This window comes from Nannobrachium achirus (genome assembly GCF_963921795.1).
Source record: "Nannobrachium achirus genome assembly, chromosome: 7".
Classification (NCBI taxonomy): Eukaryota; Metazoa; Chordata; class Actinopteri; order Myctophiformes; family Myctophidae; genus Nannobrachium; species Nannobrachium achirus.
In genome coordinates, this window is record NC_137816.1 from 10,319,323 (window position 1) to 10,344,081 (window position 24,759).

The following is a 24,759-nucleotide window of genomic DNA, read 5'->3' on the forward strand; positions in this document are numbered from 1 at the left end:
TTCCATCTTGGTGTTGCAGGTGGATCTACTGCCATGTGCTTTAATGGCACAACACTGACCTCTGGCATTGCTTTGCAGCATGACACACTAGTCAAGTGTTAAAGGAGTAGTTCACCCCCAAAATGACTTTTTTTCTATTGATTACTCATGCCATGGAGAGTAGAGTTCAATAATATTTTTAGGTTTTTGTCACATTCCTAAGACAAAAATGTGATAACAATAATTTTACCCCCATTCATTCCGGATGGTGACCCGTTTCGAAACGGGTCACCATCCGGAATGAATGGGGGTAAATTTACTCAAATCAATTTTTTTTGGGAATGTGACAAAAAACTAAAAATATTATTGAACTCTACTCTCCATGGCATGAGTAATCAATAGAAAAAAATCATTTTGGGGATGAACTACTCCTTTAAAGCACACTAAAATTAAACTTGGTCTTTAATATATAGATAAGACAGAATAATAAATTACTGTAGCATAAATAAATGTATATATGTGTATGCATACATTATTTATGTAAATGAGATTGTGTACATGAACAATTCAATTGTTACTCCAAGAATCTATTTAGTTCAACATTTGTAAATCACAAACATCAAAACATGGAATAATCAAACATATCACATTATCTTTAGAACCATACCATAAGATACATCTTTTGCCAGCCCAAGAATTGCACTTCCCAAAGTTTAAAAACTAGAAATGGAATTTTGACCAAAGCAAAATCCATTTGTGCAAAAAAAAGAAAACCTTAATAAAATCCTTCTGTTAACGCCTTTGATGTTGACAGTGGTGAAGGAATTCAGAATTTGTGGAGAAGCTCCATAATAGCTATTGTCGTACTTTGTCCAAAAATGAAGACCCCAACAACAACTGTGACGACACCCCACACTGTTAACAGGATTCTGGAAAGGGAGATAGGTTAGGGGGGACAAGCAACAAATCAATATGGTCATCCATGCTGTTCATAAACAATACAAATACAAGTATAATTATTATTCCAGGGTTCCCACACATTTTTACCAATTAATTTCCAAAACTTTTCCAGAATATTTAAGCCAATTTCCAGGGCAATATAACAATAATTCAGCTCAATAACAGGTTGCTTACTCCTATGCGCAATGCCCAAAGACAGGTAGTGTATGCCAGTGGTTCTCAACCTTTTCAGGCCGTAGCCCCCGAAATAATCATATTTTAACTACCCTGACGAGCACTAAGAGTTGAGGAATTTTGTATAACACGGTTCTATTGTGAAAATAGCAGATCTACATGCTCACAACGCCTCGCAAAACGCGAGGCGTTGTGAGCATGTAGATCTGCTATTTTCACAATTTCTGCCTCTAATATTTGACAATTTGGCCCATGTTTAATTTGTCATTTCAGAGGTATTAACAAAATGAATAACAAAAGACAATGCAGAGCTATTTTGTTCCAGGACCTTCCAGGACCCTTGATACATTCCAAAACCTTTCTAGTACTGGAAAAATATTTTTCTAATTTCAAAATATTTCCAGGAATTTCATGACCGTGGGAACCCTATTATTCTGAACTTCACCAGTGTAAAACACTGAGAGCGTGCATAATGGCATTTCGTCAATTGATGCTTATCTGCACTCTTACCTGACTCTTGGAGACACCGGCTCTGACTGCATTAAGAATACCAAGCAGAGCCCTGTAACACAAACGTCACTGCCAATGTTTATTACCTTCATACAGGCTTGTGTGTCAATTGTGACACATAAATACATATACACACGTACTATATATAGTGCATATTTCTTTTCATACCAGGAAAGATAAAGATGAAGAAGGCACTGATTCCTCCTATCACACTGATGACCTCGCCCATGTCAGGGACAAACATGGCAATGAGGAGTGTCACTGTGATCCATATCACCGTTAGAACCACCCTGCACCGGTTCTCAAATGCACGTGAGACGACACCCGTTCGATTGCGATGGATGCGCAGCGCCAAGTTCAAGATCACTGATCTATTTCATGAACACAAAAACAAATGTAAGATATCAGGTGTAGGTGTTGGGATCTCAGGCAAACAGGCAAAATGCTCATTGACATGTACACCAGTGTTGATTTCGTTGACTAAAACTATGACGAAAAATATTTGTCGACTGCGTTTTTTTCACTGACGAAAACGAAATAAAAACGTAATAAAAACTAAGCTGTGATGATTAAAACTAAGACTAAATATATTGTCAATTTCGTCAACAAAATAAAAACTACACTAAAACGTTAAAAAGACTAAAAGGGAGGGACTAGTGGAGAAGAGTCATTTTATGTTTGGTTGCTCTCAGGTGTTGAGTGCTGAAAATAGCTGAGCTTGTAGATCTGCTATTTTCAGCACATGATGGCATTGTCAGTCATTACAATGCCATCAAGGCCTGCCAAAATACATTTCAGTTGACTAAATCAAATGTAGATTTAGTCGCCTAAAATCCTATGATATTTAGTCGACTAAAATTAGACTAAAACTAAAACGTTTCAGGTGACTAAATTATGACTAAAACAAAATGTCATTTTATTCAAAAGACTATGACTAAAACTAAATCAAAATTTGCAGTAAAAAAACACTGATGTACACACACACACGCACGCACACACACACACACACACACACACACACACACACGCACACGCACACACAAAGTGCTATATCTCCCCTTCCCAAGTGAACGTTCCATTTAACTCAGTGTTAGAAATTCTGTCACTGTGTTCAAATCCAGGAGAAGGCATAAATCTTACAGATTGCAGCTTTAACCGACTAAGCCTCTATGAACCCACTCCCACAACTTACTCCCACACTCGCACCTTATCACTGCCCTGACTGCAAATTATGATACTTATATTCATGTAATATCTTGTTTTTATCTTGATACTTTTACTAATTATACATTTATCTTTTTACATAAATCTGTGTCCATCCTTTGCATATGCCGCAAATTATGCAAGATGACGTACTGAACCGCTACAGGTTCTGAACATCCACACGTTCCGAACGGCGTAAGGCCTAAGGATCAGATCTAATATAGTGACTTTGTTTGATACATTACTCACATCCTATTCCTAATATCCTACTATAAAAAGAGGAAACCTCTGTCCTTCTGTTTGTCTGTTGTTTGGTTTGTTTGTCCTCATCCACAGTGGGTTGACCAATAGGCATGAACCATTGGCATTTGCAGGGAGACTCTTTACTTTTACCAATTTAAACTGTTTTATTAGCATGTCTGTGCACTCTCACTCAATTAACTCATTTAATGCCCCAACCTGAGAATCCCGGGAAAAAGTCTTTGGTGCAGGCCGCCAGGTCAGAGAGACCAGAGAATTTAACTTGATTTCATTCAAATAAAACAATCAAAAGTCTGATTTCCCGATTTTCGCTTTTTGGTTGCTAAGTGCCCTGTTAAAAAAGTGCTTCCGGTCCCATTTGACATTTCTGTTTCCAGCGGAAATGGAAATGGAGGAAATTTAAACCCATAGCAAGCAGCAAAGACTTAGTGGGTCAATATATGTAATTATGTATGGTCAATAAAGTGCATAGGCATTCATTACAAAATGGTCTCATCAACTTATGTTACATGACCTTTCTCCAGTATTTCTCTCCTGAGTGAGTTGGTATATCTTAGAATTGATTGAAGCTGATTTTAAGATTACCCAGATGTGCTGCTGATTAGCATTTTTGCCACTGGCTATTGGATCTGTAGTGTCATTTGCAGTCTCATGTCTGCACACATACTATAGTTTTGGTGTGTGCACATCCCTGGGCATGGACTAGTTATACAAAACAACCCAACTCAGAGTTAGCTAAAATCTGCTTTGTTTTATTGGGATTACATACAATGCTTCTAGTCTGTCCAGATCAGTGCTTACCTTCCCAGCAGCAAAATGATAGGATAGATGGTTACAATTGATATTCCAAACAGTAGTCTGGCAATGATCATAACCACATCATCTCCTGGATATGACATCAGAATATCTGAGGCCACATCGCGTCCAAATGTCAAGAAGCCATACACACCTGTCCATAAAGAGAATCAGAATCAGCTTTATTATTACATCACAGGTTTACAACATTGAAAAAGGGGCAGATGCACACCAAAGAGGTTACTATGATGATGTCATCAAGGTGTACTTTGCAATACAATCAATCCGCCAGTTTTAGGCAAAACAGAAGGGGGGGACTTTTTTTTCTTATTTACACATAACAACTCAGAGGTATATTTGGCCTAACCTATAGAATATGGCTAAATCAGAAATTAGCCTACAAAACAAATATGTTGCTACATACTGTACATGTACTGTAAGCCCCTCCCAAACAGCAAAATGTGTTCCCGGCCTGAATGGGTTAAAGCGATATTTCACTTAAAAAAAAAAAAAAGGCATTTTATCATCTAATCATGCTTTTATGAACACCCTGAACAGTTTTTATAATTTGCTTGAATCAATATTTAGATATTTGATGTAAATGTTATATACGTGAGTGGGCCACGTTTTTTCAATAACTATTTTCATTTATTTTTAATAATTCTTCGGGAAAATTTAATAAATTCAATACAATAAAAAATTATTAAAAATAAATGAAAAGATGTTATGGCCTGCTCACATATTAGGAGGGTAGTATGAGTCACCAGAAATAATAATGGGCGTTTTTAATGAATCTATCATGGTTAAAATGGAGTTTGAAATTACAATGGGTGTGTATGGGGAGAGGCCCTGGGCCTGGAGGGCCTGATAACATTTACATCAAATATCTAAATATTGAATCAAGCAAATTGTGTTCATAAAAGCCTGATTAGACGATAAAATGACCAAAGGTTTTTGAAATATCCCTTTAATAACATAGTTCAATGTTGAAAATGTGTGGTTCTCCCCTTTAACACACAACATACACACTTTTGTAGGACAACAGGAAAGTACAAAAGCAAACAATAAAAAATGTCCCGGCGCACACTGTCTAGGACTTTACAAATTGATATTTTGTGGGTTTCGATCTTTAGACCTTGATGAAGGTCTGACTAAGACCTGAAACGTTGTTTGGTAAATTAATTTATTTTTGGAAGTCCTAGACAGTGTGCCTTTTTCTGTCAAACAGGAAGGTGACAATTATTTACATACAAGCACTAGTCTCGCGTGGCCAGACTGTTGACTCCACGATTTGGGAAATGCTCCCGTCAACAGTCTGGGGCACGGAAATAGAAACGATGAGTGCGAGATAAAGCGGATGTGACGCAACCGCTCCCTTGGTGCAGTAGCAATAACATGTCCTACTGGAAGCGTTATGTCTCTTTTCAATATTTCTGGGGGCGTTATTTCGTCTTTCTCTGGTGTTATTGGTGTTACCTCCATGATGTTTTCAAACGTTTTCTTAAGCTATACACCCATAACAAGAATAGGCCGCTCGAATGACTTTGTCTGAGCTATTGTGTTTCTGTTATGTTTCCAATGGGACTACAGTTCAGTGCAGCACTGGCTACTTCCGATACTCGCCGTTCGGGAGCTGCCGTTCCAGACTCTATATAGCATTCGGAGATTGTGGAATAGTTGTCTGGCTACGCGAGACTATACAAGCGCAATCATTTGTAATGTTCAGGAAAGGGAAGAAGAATAGAGATACAATGGAAAGAAGAGCAAGGAAAGCACAATAAAAACTAATCCTAGAAAAGTAAAGAAAAAAATACATACAGTACATGCAGTCAGGTATTCCAGATATAGAGGGTATGCGCATGACATCATCATCATACCCGAAAGTTAAGCGGGAACGCCTAGTACTACTGAGTGGCAAAAAACTACTTTCTGGCCTTGACAGCCCATACATCCAAAAAGAAAAGCCCTAGCTGAGTGCAATAAACAACGCTAAACGGTGTTAAACTCTCTTTGCCACTCGTTTTGCCATTCACTTTATGCATGTGCATGCCCTCTATTCATGACAATGATAACGGTATAAAGCAGCTATAAAAGGAGCAGCATAATTATATGGTAATAGGCGTGTATGTGAGAAGGTACATGATGTTGGCTACTGCTGTAAATTATAAAAAGCAGCATATATGTAACAGGTATGTGTAATGTACTGATGTGACTCCAGTTCACATACTGCATTAGAATAGACTTGCTATTATACCTGTGGTCAACAGATGGCAGTGCAGTGCAGCCCAAGAGCAGCCTCTAGCCTAGAGTTCTTGAGCATGCCCACTACAGCACTACTAGTTGCAGTAATGTCAGTCATTCCTGTGAAAGTCTCCTGTATGTGTAGCAGTACTTCATTAAACCAAGCGAACTGTGGTCTATCGTCCTGCCTTGTGATTACCGAGCATTACAGTATGTACCTTGAGGTTACGGTGTAGTAGCAAATGCATGGTTAAGTGGTAAAAACATTAACAGATACATTATACAACATTATGTGCAGAGGTGAAGAGAGAATGTGAGAGGCAGGTTAAAGCTAAGTACATTGGAGCCAACCATTTTGATAATTTAGGCGTCAGCTCACCAGTAAGGGTATAGATGAGTAAACAGAAGAACATGGAAATGACAGAGATGATCACCCAGTGGGACATCTTCCGATTCTCCATGCTGCTGTAGATTGCTATACAGGCCTCATGGCACTGAAACATGCACAGACAGACAGACAGACAGACAGACAGACAGACAGACAGACAGACAGACAGACAGACAGACAGACAGACACCATTATACTGACTTCTGTAAAGGATAGCACTGTACCTGTACTCTATCAGACATACCAGCTGTATGGCATGTTTCAAGAAAGCTTTTTTTCCCCCTTCAGTATGGCATGTAAATCTAACTGCAAAAAATAGTTTAGTTTTTAAAACTTTAGTGACAATGGTATAGTTCCTTAAGACTTGAAAGGTATATGGCATTACCTGGAAGCCAAAACAGATGGTTGGTACAACACTGAACATTGAAGCCCATGAACTTATGCTGAAAATCACAGAACAGTGTTATTATTACAAACTGTAATACTGTTATAAGAATACGGATATAACAATAATTGTTAAAAGTCACACACGTATACATTCCAAAAAAGTGTTACTGACCCTTGGCTGTGCTCAGGGGTTATTATGGCTGTATGACTCTCCATCATGTAATATTTGACAATGACTGATATGCAGAGATAGCTGGCAGCCAAGGTACCTAACACACTTACAATAAGAGAAAATATATTAATCAAAATGTAACATTAAATGCAACTTTAAAGAAAATAATGTGATCTGACAGTAAATTATCTACCTTGTATATTTCTGTATTCCAATCTCTTTGGGGATGGACAGAGGCAGGATGAATATGACGCACATTATGAAGAGGGCAAACCGCTGGTCAGTGTACCAGTGATATGGAATTTCTCCCTCACTGGACCCAGTCACAGTCTCATATAAGGACACACACACTGAAGGAGAACAAGAAATGATGTTATTCTGAAGTGGAAAGAATAATGTTAATATTTTTCATTGGTTAATATTTATAAAATCCACATACAGACTTTATCACTTCCAACATGGTGCCCCATATCTTTCATAAATGACTAAATGAATCACTGATTGATTTAAATAACTATCTATGGCATATTACCCCAAATTTGGGCAAGTTTTCAGGCTTTGTGTGACATTCCGTCACTGAGGTTGGTTGTGGAAGTATTCTGAGGACATCATCAAAAAGATATCACCACTATGATTTCTCACAACTTTGGGGATACAAGTGACTTTTCCATGTGTCTCATTAAACCATGAGGGTAGAAATTAATCAACAATCATATATGGGCATACTGTAGCTGTCGAATCTGGTGCTTTGGACAACCGGATCTCCATATATGCCTGTATATGGGTGTATTGGGTTTGTTGACGGTTATGTTTGAGTCACAGTGATATGCCTATATGTGGGCGTATTGGGTTTGTTTATGGTTAAGTCCGAGTCCGAGTGACGTGGCCTGCTGGCTGGCCCGCCCTCCCATTAGCCAATTTTTATATAGGATAAGAGATTTGACCAGAAACAGACATTATGGAGTAGTTCAGCCCCAAAATGACTTTTTCTATTGATTACTCACGCCATGGAGACCTGAGTTCAATTATATATTTTTGTATTTGTCGCATTCCAATAAAAATGTGATTACAGTAAATTTACTCCCTTTGATTCTGGATGGGAACCCAAATGCATGGCCCTGGATGGGGCATAAATTATATGTATGAATGATATGCATATGGTTCAATATTAGTAACAATGGTGAATGTTCCAATGTATCCCTATTCTGGGCATGTTATAATAGGTGAACATTTGGAGAAACCTTCAAAAATAAATGGTCTACAATCTTTACACAAACAATGCAAGCTTGTAGATCAGCTACCATTTTCAGTGAATCGATTTGGTATAGAGGGGAAAAAGAAGGGGGGAAAGTACAGGCCCCTAGGGTACTCCAGTCAACAAAGTACGGTAGGCTATATACTGTAGGGTTTACAAGGTTAATAATCACTCACATTTTTCCAGCTGGTCCTGCACCACCACCAAGAAGGCCACACATATCATAAAGAGGTTGAAGCAAAAGCAGACCTCACACAGCTGGCCTATAGACCGCCCACACACCTCGCTCACAACATCCTGATAGGTGTTCTGTCTGCTGACGGACGAGGCATAGCCAAGGATTACCAAGCCACTTATCAGGAATAGAAGAGATACCTGAGGGTACCGGGGAAAAACACCCACGCACAGAGAAGACAGGATACATGGGACAAGAATTAGGCAGCATGAACACATCAATTAGAAAAGGTAGACCTACACAAAAATAAACACACACTTTTTGTTGACCACCATTTTCTGAAATGCTGGGGCTCCAGACGCTGACCTGGGCCCTTCATTAGAACCACCCTGTGAAAATAGGTCTCTCTTTCACACCAAGGAGAGAGAATGGTAGCAGGTCTTCTACAGTAGCCTGTACTGTATGTCCCCCCCACCTCAGCTCCAGCTCCAGCATCAATCAAAGTGTAGGCCTAAGCCTATATTTGAGGCTGCACGTGCACACACAGTGCACACACTTGTGATAGATTGCTTTTAGTTGCACAATGCATTGCATTTAAGGTTGTTACAATTTCTCACTCACACACACACACACACACACACACACACACACACACACACACACACACACACACAAACAAACACACAGGAGTAGACCAGAACAAACTTTTACTGCCTTATTATGTGTTTCAGTGGCCACCAGAAATAATTAGGGAGCTACTATTCGCATTGTTTCATTATCATAGCTATTCGTGTGATTTTTAATTTAGCAGATCTTGTCATGTATTCTTGGTTATTCGGGTCACATGAACAGGGACAGGTACATGGTTAACCGAAATGTATAGGCACGCAATTGGTGATGTAACATGATGTCGCGATTGAGACCGGCACTGTCGGATTCTCAATCATAACATCACGTTAGGCCGGCACACACAGTTCGGGCGCGCGGTCTATTAAAGCAACTAAAAGACAACAAGATTTGTCTGATTCAATTCAAGTTTCACCAAGTAATTCAGTAATAAGTTAGGCACATCATGACATCAGTCTAGTAGCCCTAAAACATCCAATATCTTTGAAAAGAAGTTGACTCACCAGCTCCACGCTGATGGCAGTGTTTACACCCCCAGCCTTCTCAAAGGCCCAGGGGAAGTTCAGCAGTCCAGCGCCCAATGCAGATTTCAGCATGATGAACACGGCACCGAAAGAACCGAGCCGTGGAGGTTCCGCGTGGGATGCGGACCTCGCCAGCAGGCTGATGCTTTCACGGGCAAGTTCTTCCATGTCTAGAAGAGTCTCTGTTTCCTCTGTTTAGGAGCTGTCAAACTCAATACCCGTTAATTGACAATTATTAACTAATTAAAAGTAGGCAGTTGTATTCTTCTCGTTAATTGCGAGCCTTCCTTTAGCTTTCCAAGATATGCTTGTTTGCTTCATCACATCAACGTGGGGGAAACGGCGGCGGTAATACATGTTGCAAATATATAGCCTTCCTACACACAAACGACCCCCCCGACCCCACCCTCCCTACACACACGAGACTAAACGTTTTCTAATTAGACATTCGGGCGATCAAACATATCACTGTATGGTGCAAAATGTGTCACTGCACTGGCATGATTCTCATTCTCTCTCTCTCTCTCTCTCTCTCTCTCTCTCTCTCTCTCTCTCTGTCTGTCTCTGGGAAGAGAGTTTGTCTCTGGGAAGAGAGTTAAAGTAGGCCCATAGAGCCTAATAAATCACTGGCTGACAGTGACAATGCTATCCTACTGGGAAACTAAAGTCAGAGCTAAAGAGTGAATACAGCCTGATTATTGTGAAGTTACACCAGCTGGTTAAAGGATGCCATGGCCTATGCATGCCATGGCATCAGCTTATCACATGTAGGCCTGATTCAAAGACAGCTAAAACACGTGCAGAAGTCGTACTGCCACTCAGCAGCCCCTTTCTCTCATTGTTTTCTCATTTAAAAATATTATTGTATTATATATTATAATATGCATGCAAGACAAGTCCTCACTGCATTTAGACAGCTTGCTACTAGTATTGCGAATTGGTTGGAACTATGCCTATTGCTTTTCCACTATTGCTAATTTGTTTATTCGTGGTTATAGAGCATAGCAAATCATCGCAGTACAAAACTATACTGCACTGTCGTGGTGCCAACTTGCGCTTTATGCACTCATAGCCAAATATGCAAACTTGTGCGCCAGCAGAGCGTGCAAGTAGACAGTATTGATCACCCTACTTGCATGCTCTGCTGGTGCAAGTAATACAACTGAAAAGAGAGTAACTAGGTGCTCAGTTGTGGTATAAGTTGAGTTAAAAACGTACGGTTGGTGCTTCTAGGATCAATGGGACTGGGATTTTACACCTGCCCTCTCCTCTTTGACTTTTTTGAGTGATAGGATCGCTCTTCTTCTTTTATAAATAATAAACTTATTTAGAAAAAGCGCAAACGGCTCTCAAGCATTTTTAGCGCAGGTTGCAGATGTCAAAAATAATTTGGCAGTTCTCATTAAAGGTATACACATTCACAGGTGGTTCAAGGGGTTGCAGCTCAGTGAGTGGAGCCTCAAAAGTGTCAGTGCATCTCTGCCTGAGACCAAAATAAGATTTGGTTTAGTCTGAGTGAACCATGACAAAACATCAACAAATAGGCTATGAAACTAGAAAAAGTGCTCTTTGTATTCCGAACACAAGTCTCCGCCAGGTGGGACATACACATATACACAAAGCCAGACGTAGGGGCAGTTAGCACCGCTCAAAAAGGGTCGCATTTGTTCCTCAACTTAGTGGGAAAGTGGGTGCAAGTTTTCATGAATTAATGCGTTTTGTTCAAAACAGACCACACATGCAAACTTTAGATGTCAATAGCCAACCATGATAGAATATGAAAAATCTGACAGATTTGTCTTCACATGACCAAAAATATCATGTGTACCGATTTGTGTGATATTTAGATAAAACTGAAGGATTCATATAAAAAATAAATCACATTGATTGATAGATTATTTTATTAGACAAAAATGGAGATCAGTACAAGTATAGTCAATACAATTGTACAGTACAAGTACACTCTTTTAGGGTATTTTTCTTTACGTTGGAAGCCCTCTGTATTTAATTCATGGACATAATAAATAGCAAGCAAAGAAAACATTCAATAATATCACAGTTATAAAAATACTATATGTACAGGATAGAGGAAACAAGGGGGTGGGGCTAAGGTAAGGGGGGGGGGGGGGTGCTCACTTCTCGCCTGTCTAAGGGAGAAGTGATAACTACCTCCTTCTCTGGCCTCCTGAAAGGTGAGTTTTCAGGGCAGTTTTGAAGGATGCCAGCGAGCTACATGTTTTAAGGGAGGTAGTCAAGACGACAAGTCGACCTCCTGGTGGCACTATAAAAGGCCTCTAGGGAGTGTTAAGTTCAGTGCAGTGACTCGGCCTGTTATAGCACCACCATGAGGTTGATTTGAACATTTTAAAGTGGCATTTCTTCTGTGTATGTAGTTATGTAGCAAAAAGAAGTTATGGAAATTTTTCATATAGATTCTTGTAATAATTTGTTTTCCCCGCCCTGGCACTATTTTGGCAGCTGCTGAAAGTGTGTGTCATTCACTTACTATACACTATAATAAAAGGAAAAAAATACCCCCAAAAAGCATTTGTTTTGGACAACAACAAAAAAAATCCTTGGGCTAAAAACTATGGTTTAGTGATTAGTCATCACTTTTCACAGTTTCGTGGGGGCAAGGAATGTTTTTTTTTTGTGCAAAACAAATGCTTGCATTGAATTCAGAATAATTTTTAAGTTTGACCCCTCACATGCTACTTAAAGCAGATTTCTTTGGGGGTATTCTTTCCTTTTATTATAATCTATAGTAAGTGAATGAGACACAAACTTTCAGCAGCTGCCAAAATAGTGCCAGGGCGAGAAAAAAAAAGTAAACGTTTTTTTTTTTTTTTTTTTTTTTTTTTCTTTTCCTACTGGGTCCATAGAACAGAAAAAACATGGTTAACAAGAATCTATTTGAAAAATTATTTTAAATACACAATGACATAGACTACTCAGCCTAGTGGGAATGTGTGTGCACAGTTTCAGCGCAATCGGACACTGCGATTCATGATTCGCAACATTTTGTTCACAACGAGCCACCCCTGCAAACACAGCTCACTGCAGTTATAGGTAAAAACATGAATCAACCTGTTATAGCGCCACCATGAGGCTAATTTGAGAAATATCAAGTGGCATTTCTTCCTCGGCCTTTTGAGAATGTGCTGTCTTCATGATTTGAGGCATTTTGTTCAAAACGGAGCACTCCTGCAAACCTTTGAAGCCAATCTTAGCCAATCAGGATGGAATATGAAACATTGGGAAGACCAGGTTTGTTTATGTCTATAGAGATACTGTGTACCGATTTGCGTGATGTTTGGACAAAATCAGAAGGAGTACTGTCCAAAAAAAGGTTTTGCGGAAATCAGCCTCCTGGTGGCGCTATAACAGGCCCATGTGAAACATTTTGGGCAGGGTTCTGCACTGGCACCCAGGGAGTGTGCGTGTACAGTTTCGTTGCCATCATGCCAACGGTGGCAGAGATGAGCTGTTCACGGACGGCCGGACCCACACACGGACAGACGGACGGACAGACAGACAGGGTGCAAAACATATTCTTGGCCACGCCTTTCGGCCTGGCGGAGACAATAATATTCTGCATATTTGTTCAAAAACATGCAGTTACATGAGAACTGTATACAAGTATTGTGATTGTCATATTTAAATTGCTGTTAAAGGCACATATTAATAAAAGCGAGCAAAAGATGTGAAGTACGGTAGGCTATATGAAACTCCAAAAGGTCCACACAAAACTAGAAACCCAGATAGGACTTTTAGTGTCTTCTAATAGGCTACGCCAATAAAAAATATATATACATACATGGTTTTACTAAGTATAATTAATCTGGCTATTTAGAGGCTTTTGAGTCTCTGTATAAAGTCGCTACAATGGTCCATGGATCAAATGCATTGTCATAATCCATGGTTTCAATGACAGCTGCATTCATCTCTCAGACTCAGTATGCTGTAAAAGATGATGTAACCACCTGCTGTTTGATGTTTAGCTCAGAGCATTATGATGTTGACATGATGACAACAGGCAGGCATCCAATCATATTCCACTTCTTTCCCCTTTGTACTCTTCATGGATGGGTACTACAGTACATTTGTGTTCAAGGTTTGCTGCACTCTGCTATTATGTGAATTTGCTAATACATTTTAAATGATACTAGCCGGGGTCCTTCTGTAATGACACAACATACAGATAATAGAGATTATAAACATGCAGCTTCTAGAGAAATATAACGACCCACTCAACTGTGTTCTGTTAACGAACCCTCTGTTACCCTTGCTGTTTTCAAATAGGCCTATGAAAGAATGAAAGTACCTTGCTTCCAATGTTTTAAGAAAAAAATATATATAAAAAAGAACAATACAAGTAACCCAAAAACTAATCGGAAAACAATAACCCTGGCAGCAAGACCTGTCTGATCATTGTCAGAAAGTAGTATAAGTAAATACATGAATGACCATACAATGATTCTAGAATAAAAGATAAAGCACATATACTTCATGCTTCTTTAAAAGATTGGATTATCATTGGGAATTATTCTTACATTAAATTATAAACTGTTGTACAACTGATACAATTTTTTAACATGCAGACAACCCATAAAATAAACGTCCATCACAAACATACTTGAAAAAAGTCGAAACGTTGTATTGCTGCTGTGAATGACAATTGTAGCATTCAAAAGTGAGTTGCGAGCCACCTTAGTTTTTCACAGAAAGAGGTGAACATCTTAAATGTCTCTCATATCTCGTCTCCTTAAGTCACTTGATAATGGTCACAAAGTAATAATGATATTTTAAAAGTGCATACAGAAAGAAACGCTATCTTGAAAGAAATTCCAGCCTTTTGTCCAAGGGTTCGCTCTAAGAACAAGCATCTTCATCTCCTTCCAAAAGTCATATTCCTCTTGAAACGCATGTGGTTATAGTCAATAATTACATTGAATCTGAGGCAGTTTGTCACCAGTCTGCTTATCAAAGGGGATGACAGTTGAAAGATATCAACAACATTGACAGCTGGATTTACACAACAGTGTTTGAATTGGTGGAATAATCTAAAATGTGTTATATGTCAAACTGTCAACAATAAATAGGCATCCCATACTATTTATCCCTTACATTATTGATATCATATTGTCCCAAAAATCATGTTGGACCAGACACCACTTTCCTCATCTAAAAAGCACTGGTCCAGATACGTACGTATTTACTCTGTTCCCGGGTCTGCCCCTATGTTTCCCCTAATATACAGTTATTTATGACAATGACCAACTCAATTACTCTCTGGGAGCCCATAGTTATAAGAGCTGGTTAGATATGGAGCCAACCAAAAACTGAAGTGCATACTGGGAAAAGTAGCATGGTGAAAGTAGGCCTGTGATTGTACATGTGCCCTTTCAGTGTTTCCTGGTTGGTTTGGTCGGAGGTGGGGGGGCTTTGCGTTGTGCTGGGCACAGTGCTGGGTGGAAGGGTAGTGCGGCTGGCACACATGTCATAAAGATTTCCAGAAAACTGTGTCTTCCTCGATTCTTGTCTCAGAGATTCCCACACAGCCGTTGCATCTCCAGGACAACCAGCGAGTGCTGCATTAGCACAGACATGGAATGCGTTCCATGACCTGCAAAAAGAAAACACATCTGTGTAACTGTACAGTAGGAGAAAATGTGAATTAGGGTTATGTACTAGCAAATAATTTGTGAGTATCATCAGTGTAGTTAGGAATCTACATAGCAGGTATTTGATGGCCATCTTATGAAGCATCTACTACAACCAAAATAGTATAACGAAAAGAGAATGAACAAAGGTTTCTGTGTAGTGAGAGCAGAGAACACACACCTGCAGATTGCATCAATATCCTCTGTACTCTGGTCTTTTTGGATGTCCACCAAACTGTCCCCAAGTGTTAACAGACACTGTGCAAAGCTCTTGTATATAGTAGATCCACATGACACAGGGATTGCGGCTGCAAGACTCACAGGAACCATACCTGTATTCATCAACAGCAAAAAGTACAATATATCAAACCTGTTTGTAAATGAGTGGAGATACATAAGGAATGCAGATGCTTCCATACTGGTGTAGTTAACTCCTGTTCATATTTGTAGCATTGTATGAAAATGCTGAGCAGGCCAATTTTACCTTGATTTTGGATCTATAAATCCATATCAGCCACACTTCTATGGCATACCCCAAGAGAACGGTGTAGGCCTGAACAGGCCTACTTGAACCTGGCGACACTGAGAGGTGTTTTTCATGCTGTGAGAGGTAGGCTATTCTAGCATGGTTTGTCCCATAAGAGGAAAGGGCCACTGCAAATTAATTTACCATAAAGACAAGTTAGAGTGAGTGATCACCCATGATGGAATATTTCTATCCTGGAGTGCTCTCTTCCAGGATGACAATGTCCCCATCCACAGGGCACAAGGGATCACTGAATGGTTTGATGAGTATAAAAATGATGTGAATCATATGTTACTGCCACCAGATCACAACCCAACTGAACATTGATGGGAGTTTTTTTGCACAAACGCTATACAGTTCTCTCCACCAGCATCATCAAATCCATTTCTGGGATTTGAATATCCTTTGTTAGAATGGTGTTCCAACCCTCCAGTAGATGTCAAGATTGTTAATATTGGATTCTGACTGGATAGCCTTTAAAGTTCTTAAAGGAGCACTTCACCCATTTTCAACTATATCTTCATATTATTAATTGGTCCTTACTAATGCTCATTATACCATGGCCCATTTTCCGTCTACTTACTCTGGGTCTCATTGGAGGGCTATATAGTTCAGAAACCTTCCTACCATACCTAGGTTGAACATTTGAAAATGACAAAAAGAGTCTATACGTTTTTGCATTTGATCCTGTGGAATGAATTAGCGTGTTTAATGAAACTAGCTAATTTTGATTGTTGAGCAACTTGGGCATAAAAGAAAAAGGATTCCACTGTTTTGTTATCCAACCATTATGACCCCAGGTTTAATTCCAGGCCAGCAATGTGTGGAAGTGTCCCTGAGCAAAACATTTACGTTTTAAACTGCTCCCCCTCCACGCTCCTCTGTGGGCAGCAATCAGCTGAGTGAGACTAAAAACTGAATTTTCACCATGGGATGAAAAAGGTCTGAATTATTATTAAGAGTTGGTAACTGGGTTTTTAGAAAGATATATCAGTCTGTTGTCTTTAAATGATACTGATACAGTTAATTAATATTACCTTCTTGAGGCTAAATACATTATTTGTGTGTGACTGCTAAAGATTATGCTATAGCTATAGTGATGAAAAGTGTGATAATGATATATATTTTTTTAATTAACACGTCATTGAGTGCTGATGTGTACACCTGCTCCTTTTAAGGTGATACCCCCCCCCCCCCCCCCCCCCCCCTTCCCTGCCCGCCCCGGAAAAATGGCTTTGGCTGCCATAAACAGTGTCATCTAAAAGCATAGACCAAAAAAAGCTTAAAACACACATTTAGAGTAGAATGCTATTGTACAATTCCATAGTTTGCTTTGACCTATTTCTTTCTAACAATGAAGTTTATGTATTTTTATTTTATTTCCATGCTCACGCACACACGCACGCACGCACGCACGCACGCACGCACGCACACACACACACACACACACACACACACACACACACACACACACACACACACACACACACACACACACACACACACACACACACACACACACACAGGAACAATGATTTCATTAAGGAAAGTGCAATTGTTAAACCTCCCTCCTCAATTTCTGCACATCCTACATGTTACACAAAACAATACCAGTTTGATCATAACTAAACAGAATATAGTGCTAAAGAAGAGGAAAGCGATAAGAAACTGCACATAATATGGCAGCCTGCCATTGTATTTAAGACTTTTGTTACTCATCATAAGATTGTGCTATAAAACCCACAAGAATACAGTACACTGGAAAATCCTAAGCATTGATTTAAATCTGAGAGTTATGGGTCAGTACATTTTGCATGTACACACAAAAACAACAGTAGAAAAAAGGCTTCCTTACTGAGGCAAAGAGCAAGAGGCAGCAGCATCATCGTGGTGCCAGGTTGGGACCTCATACTCAGTCCACTCAGCGGTGTCCTGTGGAACTGAGTTTGAACTCAGAATAATGGCTCTGATGTGATGTTCCAACTGCTGTTATAATTCCAAAGACTACTCTGTTGTTAAACTGAAGTGAATTCATCAGACTGCAACTGTACAGCCATGCACACAGGCACAGCGACTATGGCAAGATTAACAATGAAACCCAATGTGACACAGAGAGCACACATCTGTTTAAGCTGGGGAGGGGCACGGCACGGGGAAAGCTGTAGAAAAAGCTTGGGGGCATGCAGACCAACAGACCAATGACAGCCACACATCACTGGATTACAGCATTTTCATTTCCGGTCTCTAGCATTACAAACATTTATTTCAATTATGACAGTCATTAAACTACTAAAGAGTTGACATATAGGTACTCAGTTATTTATTCCACTTTCAAATTCATCAAACTGATTAAGCTATCTTTCTTTAACTTACTATTTACTATTGCAGTAGTTTGTCAGAATGTGTCAAATAAACAGATGTTTCAGGACTATTTGGCAGATGGATTGTATTCCAGAGGGGATGACACCTGGGAGTAGAGCCTAGACTTTAAACCCCTTAGGGAATAGCAGCCCCCATACAGAGAGATCCATGGCCATGTGAGGCGTTATATTTAGTTACCATTAAATCATATGCCTATGTGAGTCAGGGGCCAGGGCAGAATGAGTGAGACAGGATGATTAGGAAACAAAATAGTCACAGGGCGCACACCATGCCACAACTTCTACCTTGTTCCCCTCTGCCAACTGCCCGCTCCCCAGATGGCTCACACTGGCTGCATTAGTATAAGTACTGTTTCACATCTGTATACTGACACAGGAGGAATGATAACTCATTGTTAAGCTGCAGCTTAGAACAACCATTAACTACAGAGTAATCTGCCTGTGAACCTACCTGGTATGACTCTCTCTCTCTCTCCATATGTGTGGACACACACACACACACACACACACACACACACACACACACACACACACACACACACACACGTATGTATATACCGTACACATATACTGTTCATATAAAAAACCTGTCCATACAACTCATATGGTAAAGCCATTAGCCTTTGGGTAAAAGCCAAAAGCAGACAGAAGATCTGTAGGACTGTCTCTGTTAACAAACAATACTCGAGCTAAAAAAGCAACAAAAAAAAAAGTCCTGCAATCATCACTGCAATCTACAGATGTTAAGATGGATGACCATATAGATTTAAGATTTTAGCCAAATCTACATGAAAATCCTCAACTGCTGTTTTGTAGCCTGCATGTAGCCTCATTCATAGTATTAATATTCTCAAAGGGTGTGATAAAATGAACTGTTGAGTATGTTAAAGGGTATGGGGCAGTGTTTACACAGTGTTAATTTAACATAACGCTCCAGATATGTTACTGTGAAGGGATTGTATTGTGAATGGAAAAGGAATTCGTAGAGTTGTCAATCCACGTTTGTCGTTTGATGGACAGCACTGGATTAAGGCATTATGCAACTCTGTTAGGAGTAAAAAATAAATCCACAAGATTAGGATCAGTCAGGATCCTCTCCCATTGCTCTCCATCTCATTCATCTATCCAGCTCTATTCCAGTGTTTTTATAAAATACATTATTCCTAAACGTAATTGGACAAATGGACACAATAAGGGACCACTGGATGTGATAAAGGTATATTCAGTGATTGTATTTCATTCAAATAAAAATATAATTGGTACATTTTTCATTCATTCTCCTCACTAGAAATGTGTGCTGACCATATAAGGACTTCCACAATGGCCCGTGTTACAAGCATAGCTAGATTCGGTTTTCAGAGGTGGTCAGCCAGTCCTCGACCAATCAGGGTAGAGTATGGCCGTAGTTATGTTATGATGTTTAGTTATGATGGTCAAAATAAAAGTTTTGAGAACCACAGTCGCTCTGAATTAAGAACGTCTGCTAAATGCCTAGATTGTAAACTACTGAACTCATAAAATGCCAGTCTTGTAGTAAATCAGTATCATACATATCCTGAAGCTGGAGACGTAGGCCTACCGATATTCAGTGATTGGGTCTAATAATGATCGAAACGAGAACATTATAATGGTGTAAAAAATCTATAAAAAAATAAAATTTCCACGCTGTAAGGCCAGTAATGCCTCATTCACACTACGAAAAGCCAAGCTAATGGTTTGCTTGGTAATACAATGTATTCTCTATGCAAACCAGCTTTAGAAATTTCCAAGCTGGAAAAAGGCATCATAGCTTAAAATCCGAGCTGGGTAGTGAGTGTCGGGAGGGAGGGGGGGTTATGGTGAGGGGGTGGGGACCTAAAGAATGATCAGCCCGGGGCCCTCGCTGGGGTTACTGTACCAAGTCATCAGGGAAGAGAGAGGGGTGTGACTGGAGCTTTTTGAGCGGTGCTAACCACTCCTATGTCTGGCTTTGACCTACACACAAGCTCACAACGCCTGCCCTTGCACCATGAGGCGTTGCAAGCTTTTAGATTTGCTATTTTAAAATTGTTGAACTATTGTCAAACTAAATGCAATCTGGCTAGCCATCGTCAAAGAAAGGGGAAAAACAGCGCCCTCTCTGTTTTGTTCCTTGTAACGTAGCACTACATCTGTTCTTGAGATTAAACTAAATGTAATGCTTCAACTCTGCCAATTCCAAGTGCTTGTCAGGGTGGGGGTCCCCAGTTCATATATGATGATTATTTTGGGGGGTCACTGCCTGAAAGTTTTGGGAACTCTTGCCGAGCAGTCTTAACTAGAAAGATTCTGGGAAATTGCGAGTGTGGTTGAAAATTTCACTCTTTCCCATTCAAGTCAATGGGGTTATTCTATAAGGGTGACATCACCTCAATGTCAATGGGGTTACTCTATAAAGGTGACGTCACTGAGAATGCTGCTTCCTTATTGGCTAAAAGTTTATCTAGAAATAATAAATCTGCACTTGTACCATAGTGTGTTTCCCTGTTGGGCAACCACACTAACAAGGTGATTGACATCAGCTAGAGGGGCCAATCTGACTGGAACTACAGGAAACATGCATTGGCTGTTAGTCCATTGTAGTCCAGGAAGAACTGACATTCTGTACTATGACATCACATAGATGCCGAAATCATATTATTCAAAATATCAAAACACGCTCCAACATCATGTTTATGTCCTCAACTTCATTAAAATAGGATTTGGGTGCAAAATCGTCAAATTGCCCTTTAAGATAACTCTGGATTTTACTGTGTACCCTCAGTACAAATATAAATGTGTCACAGAACAATGCTTAAAGGAGTAGTTCACCCCAAAAAAATTGAATACTCATGCCATGGAGACTTGAGTTCAATATTTTTTTGTATTTTTCGCATTCCTAAGACAAACATTTTATTATAGTGAATGTACCCCCATTGATTCCGGATGGGGACCCAAATGCATTTGGGTCCCCATCCGGGATCAATGGGGGTACATTTATTGTAATGAAATTATTGTCTTAGGAATGCGACAAAAAACAAAAAAATATTATTGAACTCAAGTCTCCATGGCGTGAGAATTCAATAGAAAAAAAGTCATTTTGGGGGTGAACTACTCCTTTAAGTTTGGAAGTGCCAAAAATTATTTCCATTATGAATTGATTGATGCTAATACAGTTAATAATGGATTTAGGTTTACCCAGAGCCATTGGAAGGCCGTAGTCAGCAGTATTGTCAAAGTTTGCACATTGGCACACAGAAATATAACACCCATCTAACTATTAATTTAGCAAATGTCTGTCTGACCATCTGCATGCTGACATCAGACATCACTACAGTTTCGCCGCCATGGTAACCGTCTGTCTGCATGCTGACATCACGTCATACTCTGACAGTAGTACTGACATCAGACTGGCCTGGACACGGAACACCATGTATGGGCATAAAGATCTGCCCGACGGGCACTCCAACATGGAACACCATATATGGGCATAAAGATCTGCCCAATGGGCACGCCAACATTACTTCTGAGACTCCTACATTCAATCCTCAGATACTGTGCACAGGACTAGTTATTATTAATTTGATTGACGGCAGCTGCTTTGTACTACTTGAGCTGCCTGCCATGTTTTTACCCTTCTGTAATTTTTCTACGTTCTACATTCCCCCGGGTTTTGTTCCCCGCTTGCGTTAGGGTAACATAGATGGGGAACATAGATGCGCTCGCAATTAATCTGTTATTTCATGAGGCTATAAACTTAGATTGTGACTGTAATCAGGTTCATCTCATCTACAGCCTATCAATATTTTTTTATGGAATGAGAGTTAATCTATTCTACTGGTTGGCTCAATGGGTCATGGAACCACATGGGGTCCAGATGGACCCTTATGGGTCTAGAACCCTCCGAGTTAAATAAATAATGACTACTGATTTTATTTAGTGTAAATTGGGTTCCCACTTCCCAGAGATAAAAAAAGGGTATCAAATGGGGGTCCATGACCTAATGCAGGGGTCTTCAACGTTTTTAAGGCCAAGGACCCCCCCTCAGCTGAGAGTGAGATGAAGCAGGGACCCCCCCCCCCACACACACACACTACATATTGGATTCATGTTAAATGTGTTTAACGACTTAAACTCTCACTATTTTGTAAACTTGACCCTTGGCTTGGTAATTGGTCTGCTCTTTTTTCCCTGTACCAAATCTCTTCACCAAAAATAACCGAGCTACAAGCTCACAACGCGTGTAGATCTGCTATTTTCGGCTAATGTTCCCCCAGATTAGGGATGAGAGGGTTCAAGTGGTTAATGTAAAAATCTCACAAAGATTTGGAGGCCCCCCCACCCTGCAGTATCTCTGAGGAGTGAGGACCCCCTGGCCTAAAGCATATCAAACTGGTGGCCTTTGAAATTCAAAAGGTTAAGAAACACTGATATAATCAAGAACAGGTCCATTGTAGGCCTATAAATATTACATGAGATAAATAAACGATTCAGGATGAATCCGCTATATTTCAAAATCAATTTTACTTCAAGTTAATTGTTGATGTGTTTGGAACAATAATTCACCACGTGACGTGTAGGGCAAAGCCATGTCAAGCCAAGTTACAATATCAGAAATTATTGTAACATTCATTGCATCAAGCACTCAAGGACAAGGTTCAGGTGCAGTCATTCACCCTCTGGTTGCTAAAAAATAGTTGACTGTATACAGGCACATCAATCACATAAACAGGCCTGTGTTGTGAGTTATTACTATCAGCTACGTAACTAGCCAGAAAACATGTTACATTGCCTAGTAGACGAAAAGAAGTTGCTATCTCTGCTAAATGAAAATAAATTGTCGCCGCTGTATATAAAATAGGACTAGCTCTGCTGTCTTCAGATTCCGTGGTGACATAATATTATCCAGTCTGGTGAGTCTTATCATCGGCAAATTCCTGTTGTCAGATGTGTTTCCTAACGTTAACACTAACGCCTGGGCTGCTTGTAAAAGGCGTAATGCCCCCAGACAGCATACGGTCCCTCTCCCGCAGCTCCTCTTGCAGTTTGGCCTCGGTCACACGAAGCTGCCGGATGGTGGCTTTCATCTCCTTCATCTTCACCTCCATCAGCGCGATGATGTCCCTCTGCTCATTGAGCTTTCGCAGCAGCTCGGCCGACGTGGTGCCGGTGGTCAGCGAGTACGAGTGCTCCGCTGGGTTACTGATGAGGTACTCCAGGTCCGCCGCTGCTGCCGCTGCCCGGGCTTCAAGGCTGTCCGGCGGGTGGTCAGTGGAGCTGGAGACCGCGGCGTAACGGGTCCTGACCAGGTCCGACGACGCGACGGCCGGGTTCTGGGTGGAGCCGACGTACTCTCCATTCTGGTCTATTTGGACGAGGACGATCTCCGCGGGGCCCGCGGCGGCGGTGGTGGTGGTGGTGGTGGTGTTTCCCTCGGCGGCGACGGCAGCGTCTGCCTCGACCTCGAAGGGAGCCGCAGACACGACGTTGGTAATGATGATCCCACCAGCGGGAACGGGACCCCCGGACGCGGACGCCTTCTTTCCCCTGCCCCGACCCCTCCGACTCTTCCGCTCGTTCACTCCCCGCAGGGGAAACAGGGTCGGTACCCGAATGTTATACGTTTTCCTCCCGCCGACGAAGTGGACGCTGCAGACTCTGTGTCCCGTCGTGGGCTGGAAGGTGCTGAAGCAGCCGCTGACCCCGGCCCGGGAGATGTTCTTCAGCCAGATCTCCCTCTGTGTGCTATCCTTAGGAAATGTGTAGAAGCGCAGCTCCCGGTCCCGATGCGAGTTGTTGTAGCAGCCGGGAACACAGCACGTGAATCCGGGCATGTTTGTTTCGGCGTAGAACCCTACCACTCTTATTTCTGGCGAAGTTTTAGTTATTTTATTTTTGTTTCGTTCTTCTCCGCGTTGTTATCAAGCTCAGCGGCCTACAAGCGGAACTACACGTCCCACAATGCTTACGACTTCCTGTTTATATTTCAATGAAATAGCTGCTCTGTTTAACGAGGCGATTGACCCCGTTTTTTGCTCGCGGAATAGCCGTTACTGATATTTGGGGTTGTTGTGTGTTTTTATTTTACCTTGGTTTGATCCTGATTTGTCTCGTTATTCTCTAGCTCAGTGGCCTCCAATTTGAACTACATATCCCATAATCCTGTCTGCTTAATGTGTATTTTTCTTGAGAAAGCTACCGCCACCTGTTGGTCATATCCTGAAAGAACGTATTCAGCAGATGCTTCGATTCAGAGCGAGAGCGAGTAAGCTGCATGAATCCTAGTCAATAAAGGTAAATAGTCACAGTGCAGGAAGAACAATGTTGTGCTTCAAAGAAACTTTATCAGGTAAAAAATGAAACTAGCTCTCTAGATGTGTAGTTTAGTTTCTTCACACATCGTACATGGGTAAGCCACCTGTTTGACACCGAGTTGGGTCAGTCTCAGAGTATTTTTAAATGTAGTCAGTGCTGACTCTGAGTAGGTATTTTTGTAATGTAAAATCACCGAGTACTTTTGGATTATTCAACAAGCAAACAT

General features: G+C 40.6%; 2 protein-coding genes across 2 annotated transcripts; both read right to left on the minus strand.

The window, feature by feature from the left end:
* Positions 1-805: 805 nt before the first annotated feature.
* Positions 806-9,819, minus strand: LOC308287918 (putative sodium-coupled neutral amino acid transporter 8; the record flags this gene model as incomplete). Its single annotated transcript, XM_080729252.1, has 10 exons — positions 806-908; positions 1,624-1,675; positions 1,792-1,994; positions 3,889-4,036; positions 6,503-6,617; positions 6,897-6,954; positions 7,071-7,175; positions 7,264-7,420; positions 8,502-8,700; positions 9,631-9,819. 10 exons carry the CDS (start codon positions 9,817-9,819, stop codon positions 806-808), a joined length of 1,329 nt encoding a protein of 442 aa, XP_080585378.1.
* A 13,057-nt stretch (positions 9,820-22,876) lies between these two features.
* thap11 (THAP domain containing 11) lies at positions 22,877-24,073 on the minus strand. Its single transcript, XM_080729582.1, has one exon. It carries the CDS (start codon positions 24,050-24,052, stop codon positions 23,162-23,164), a length of 891 nt encoding a protein of 296 aa, XP_080585708.1. The 5' UTR covers positions 24,053-24,073; the 3' UTR covers positions 22,877-23,161.
* Positions 24,074-24,759: the final 686 nt, after the last annotated feature.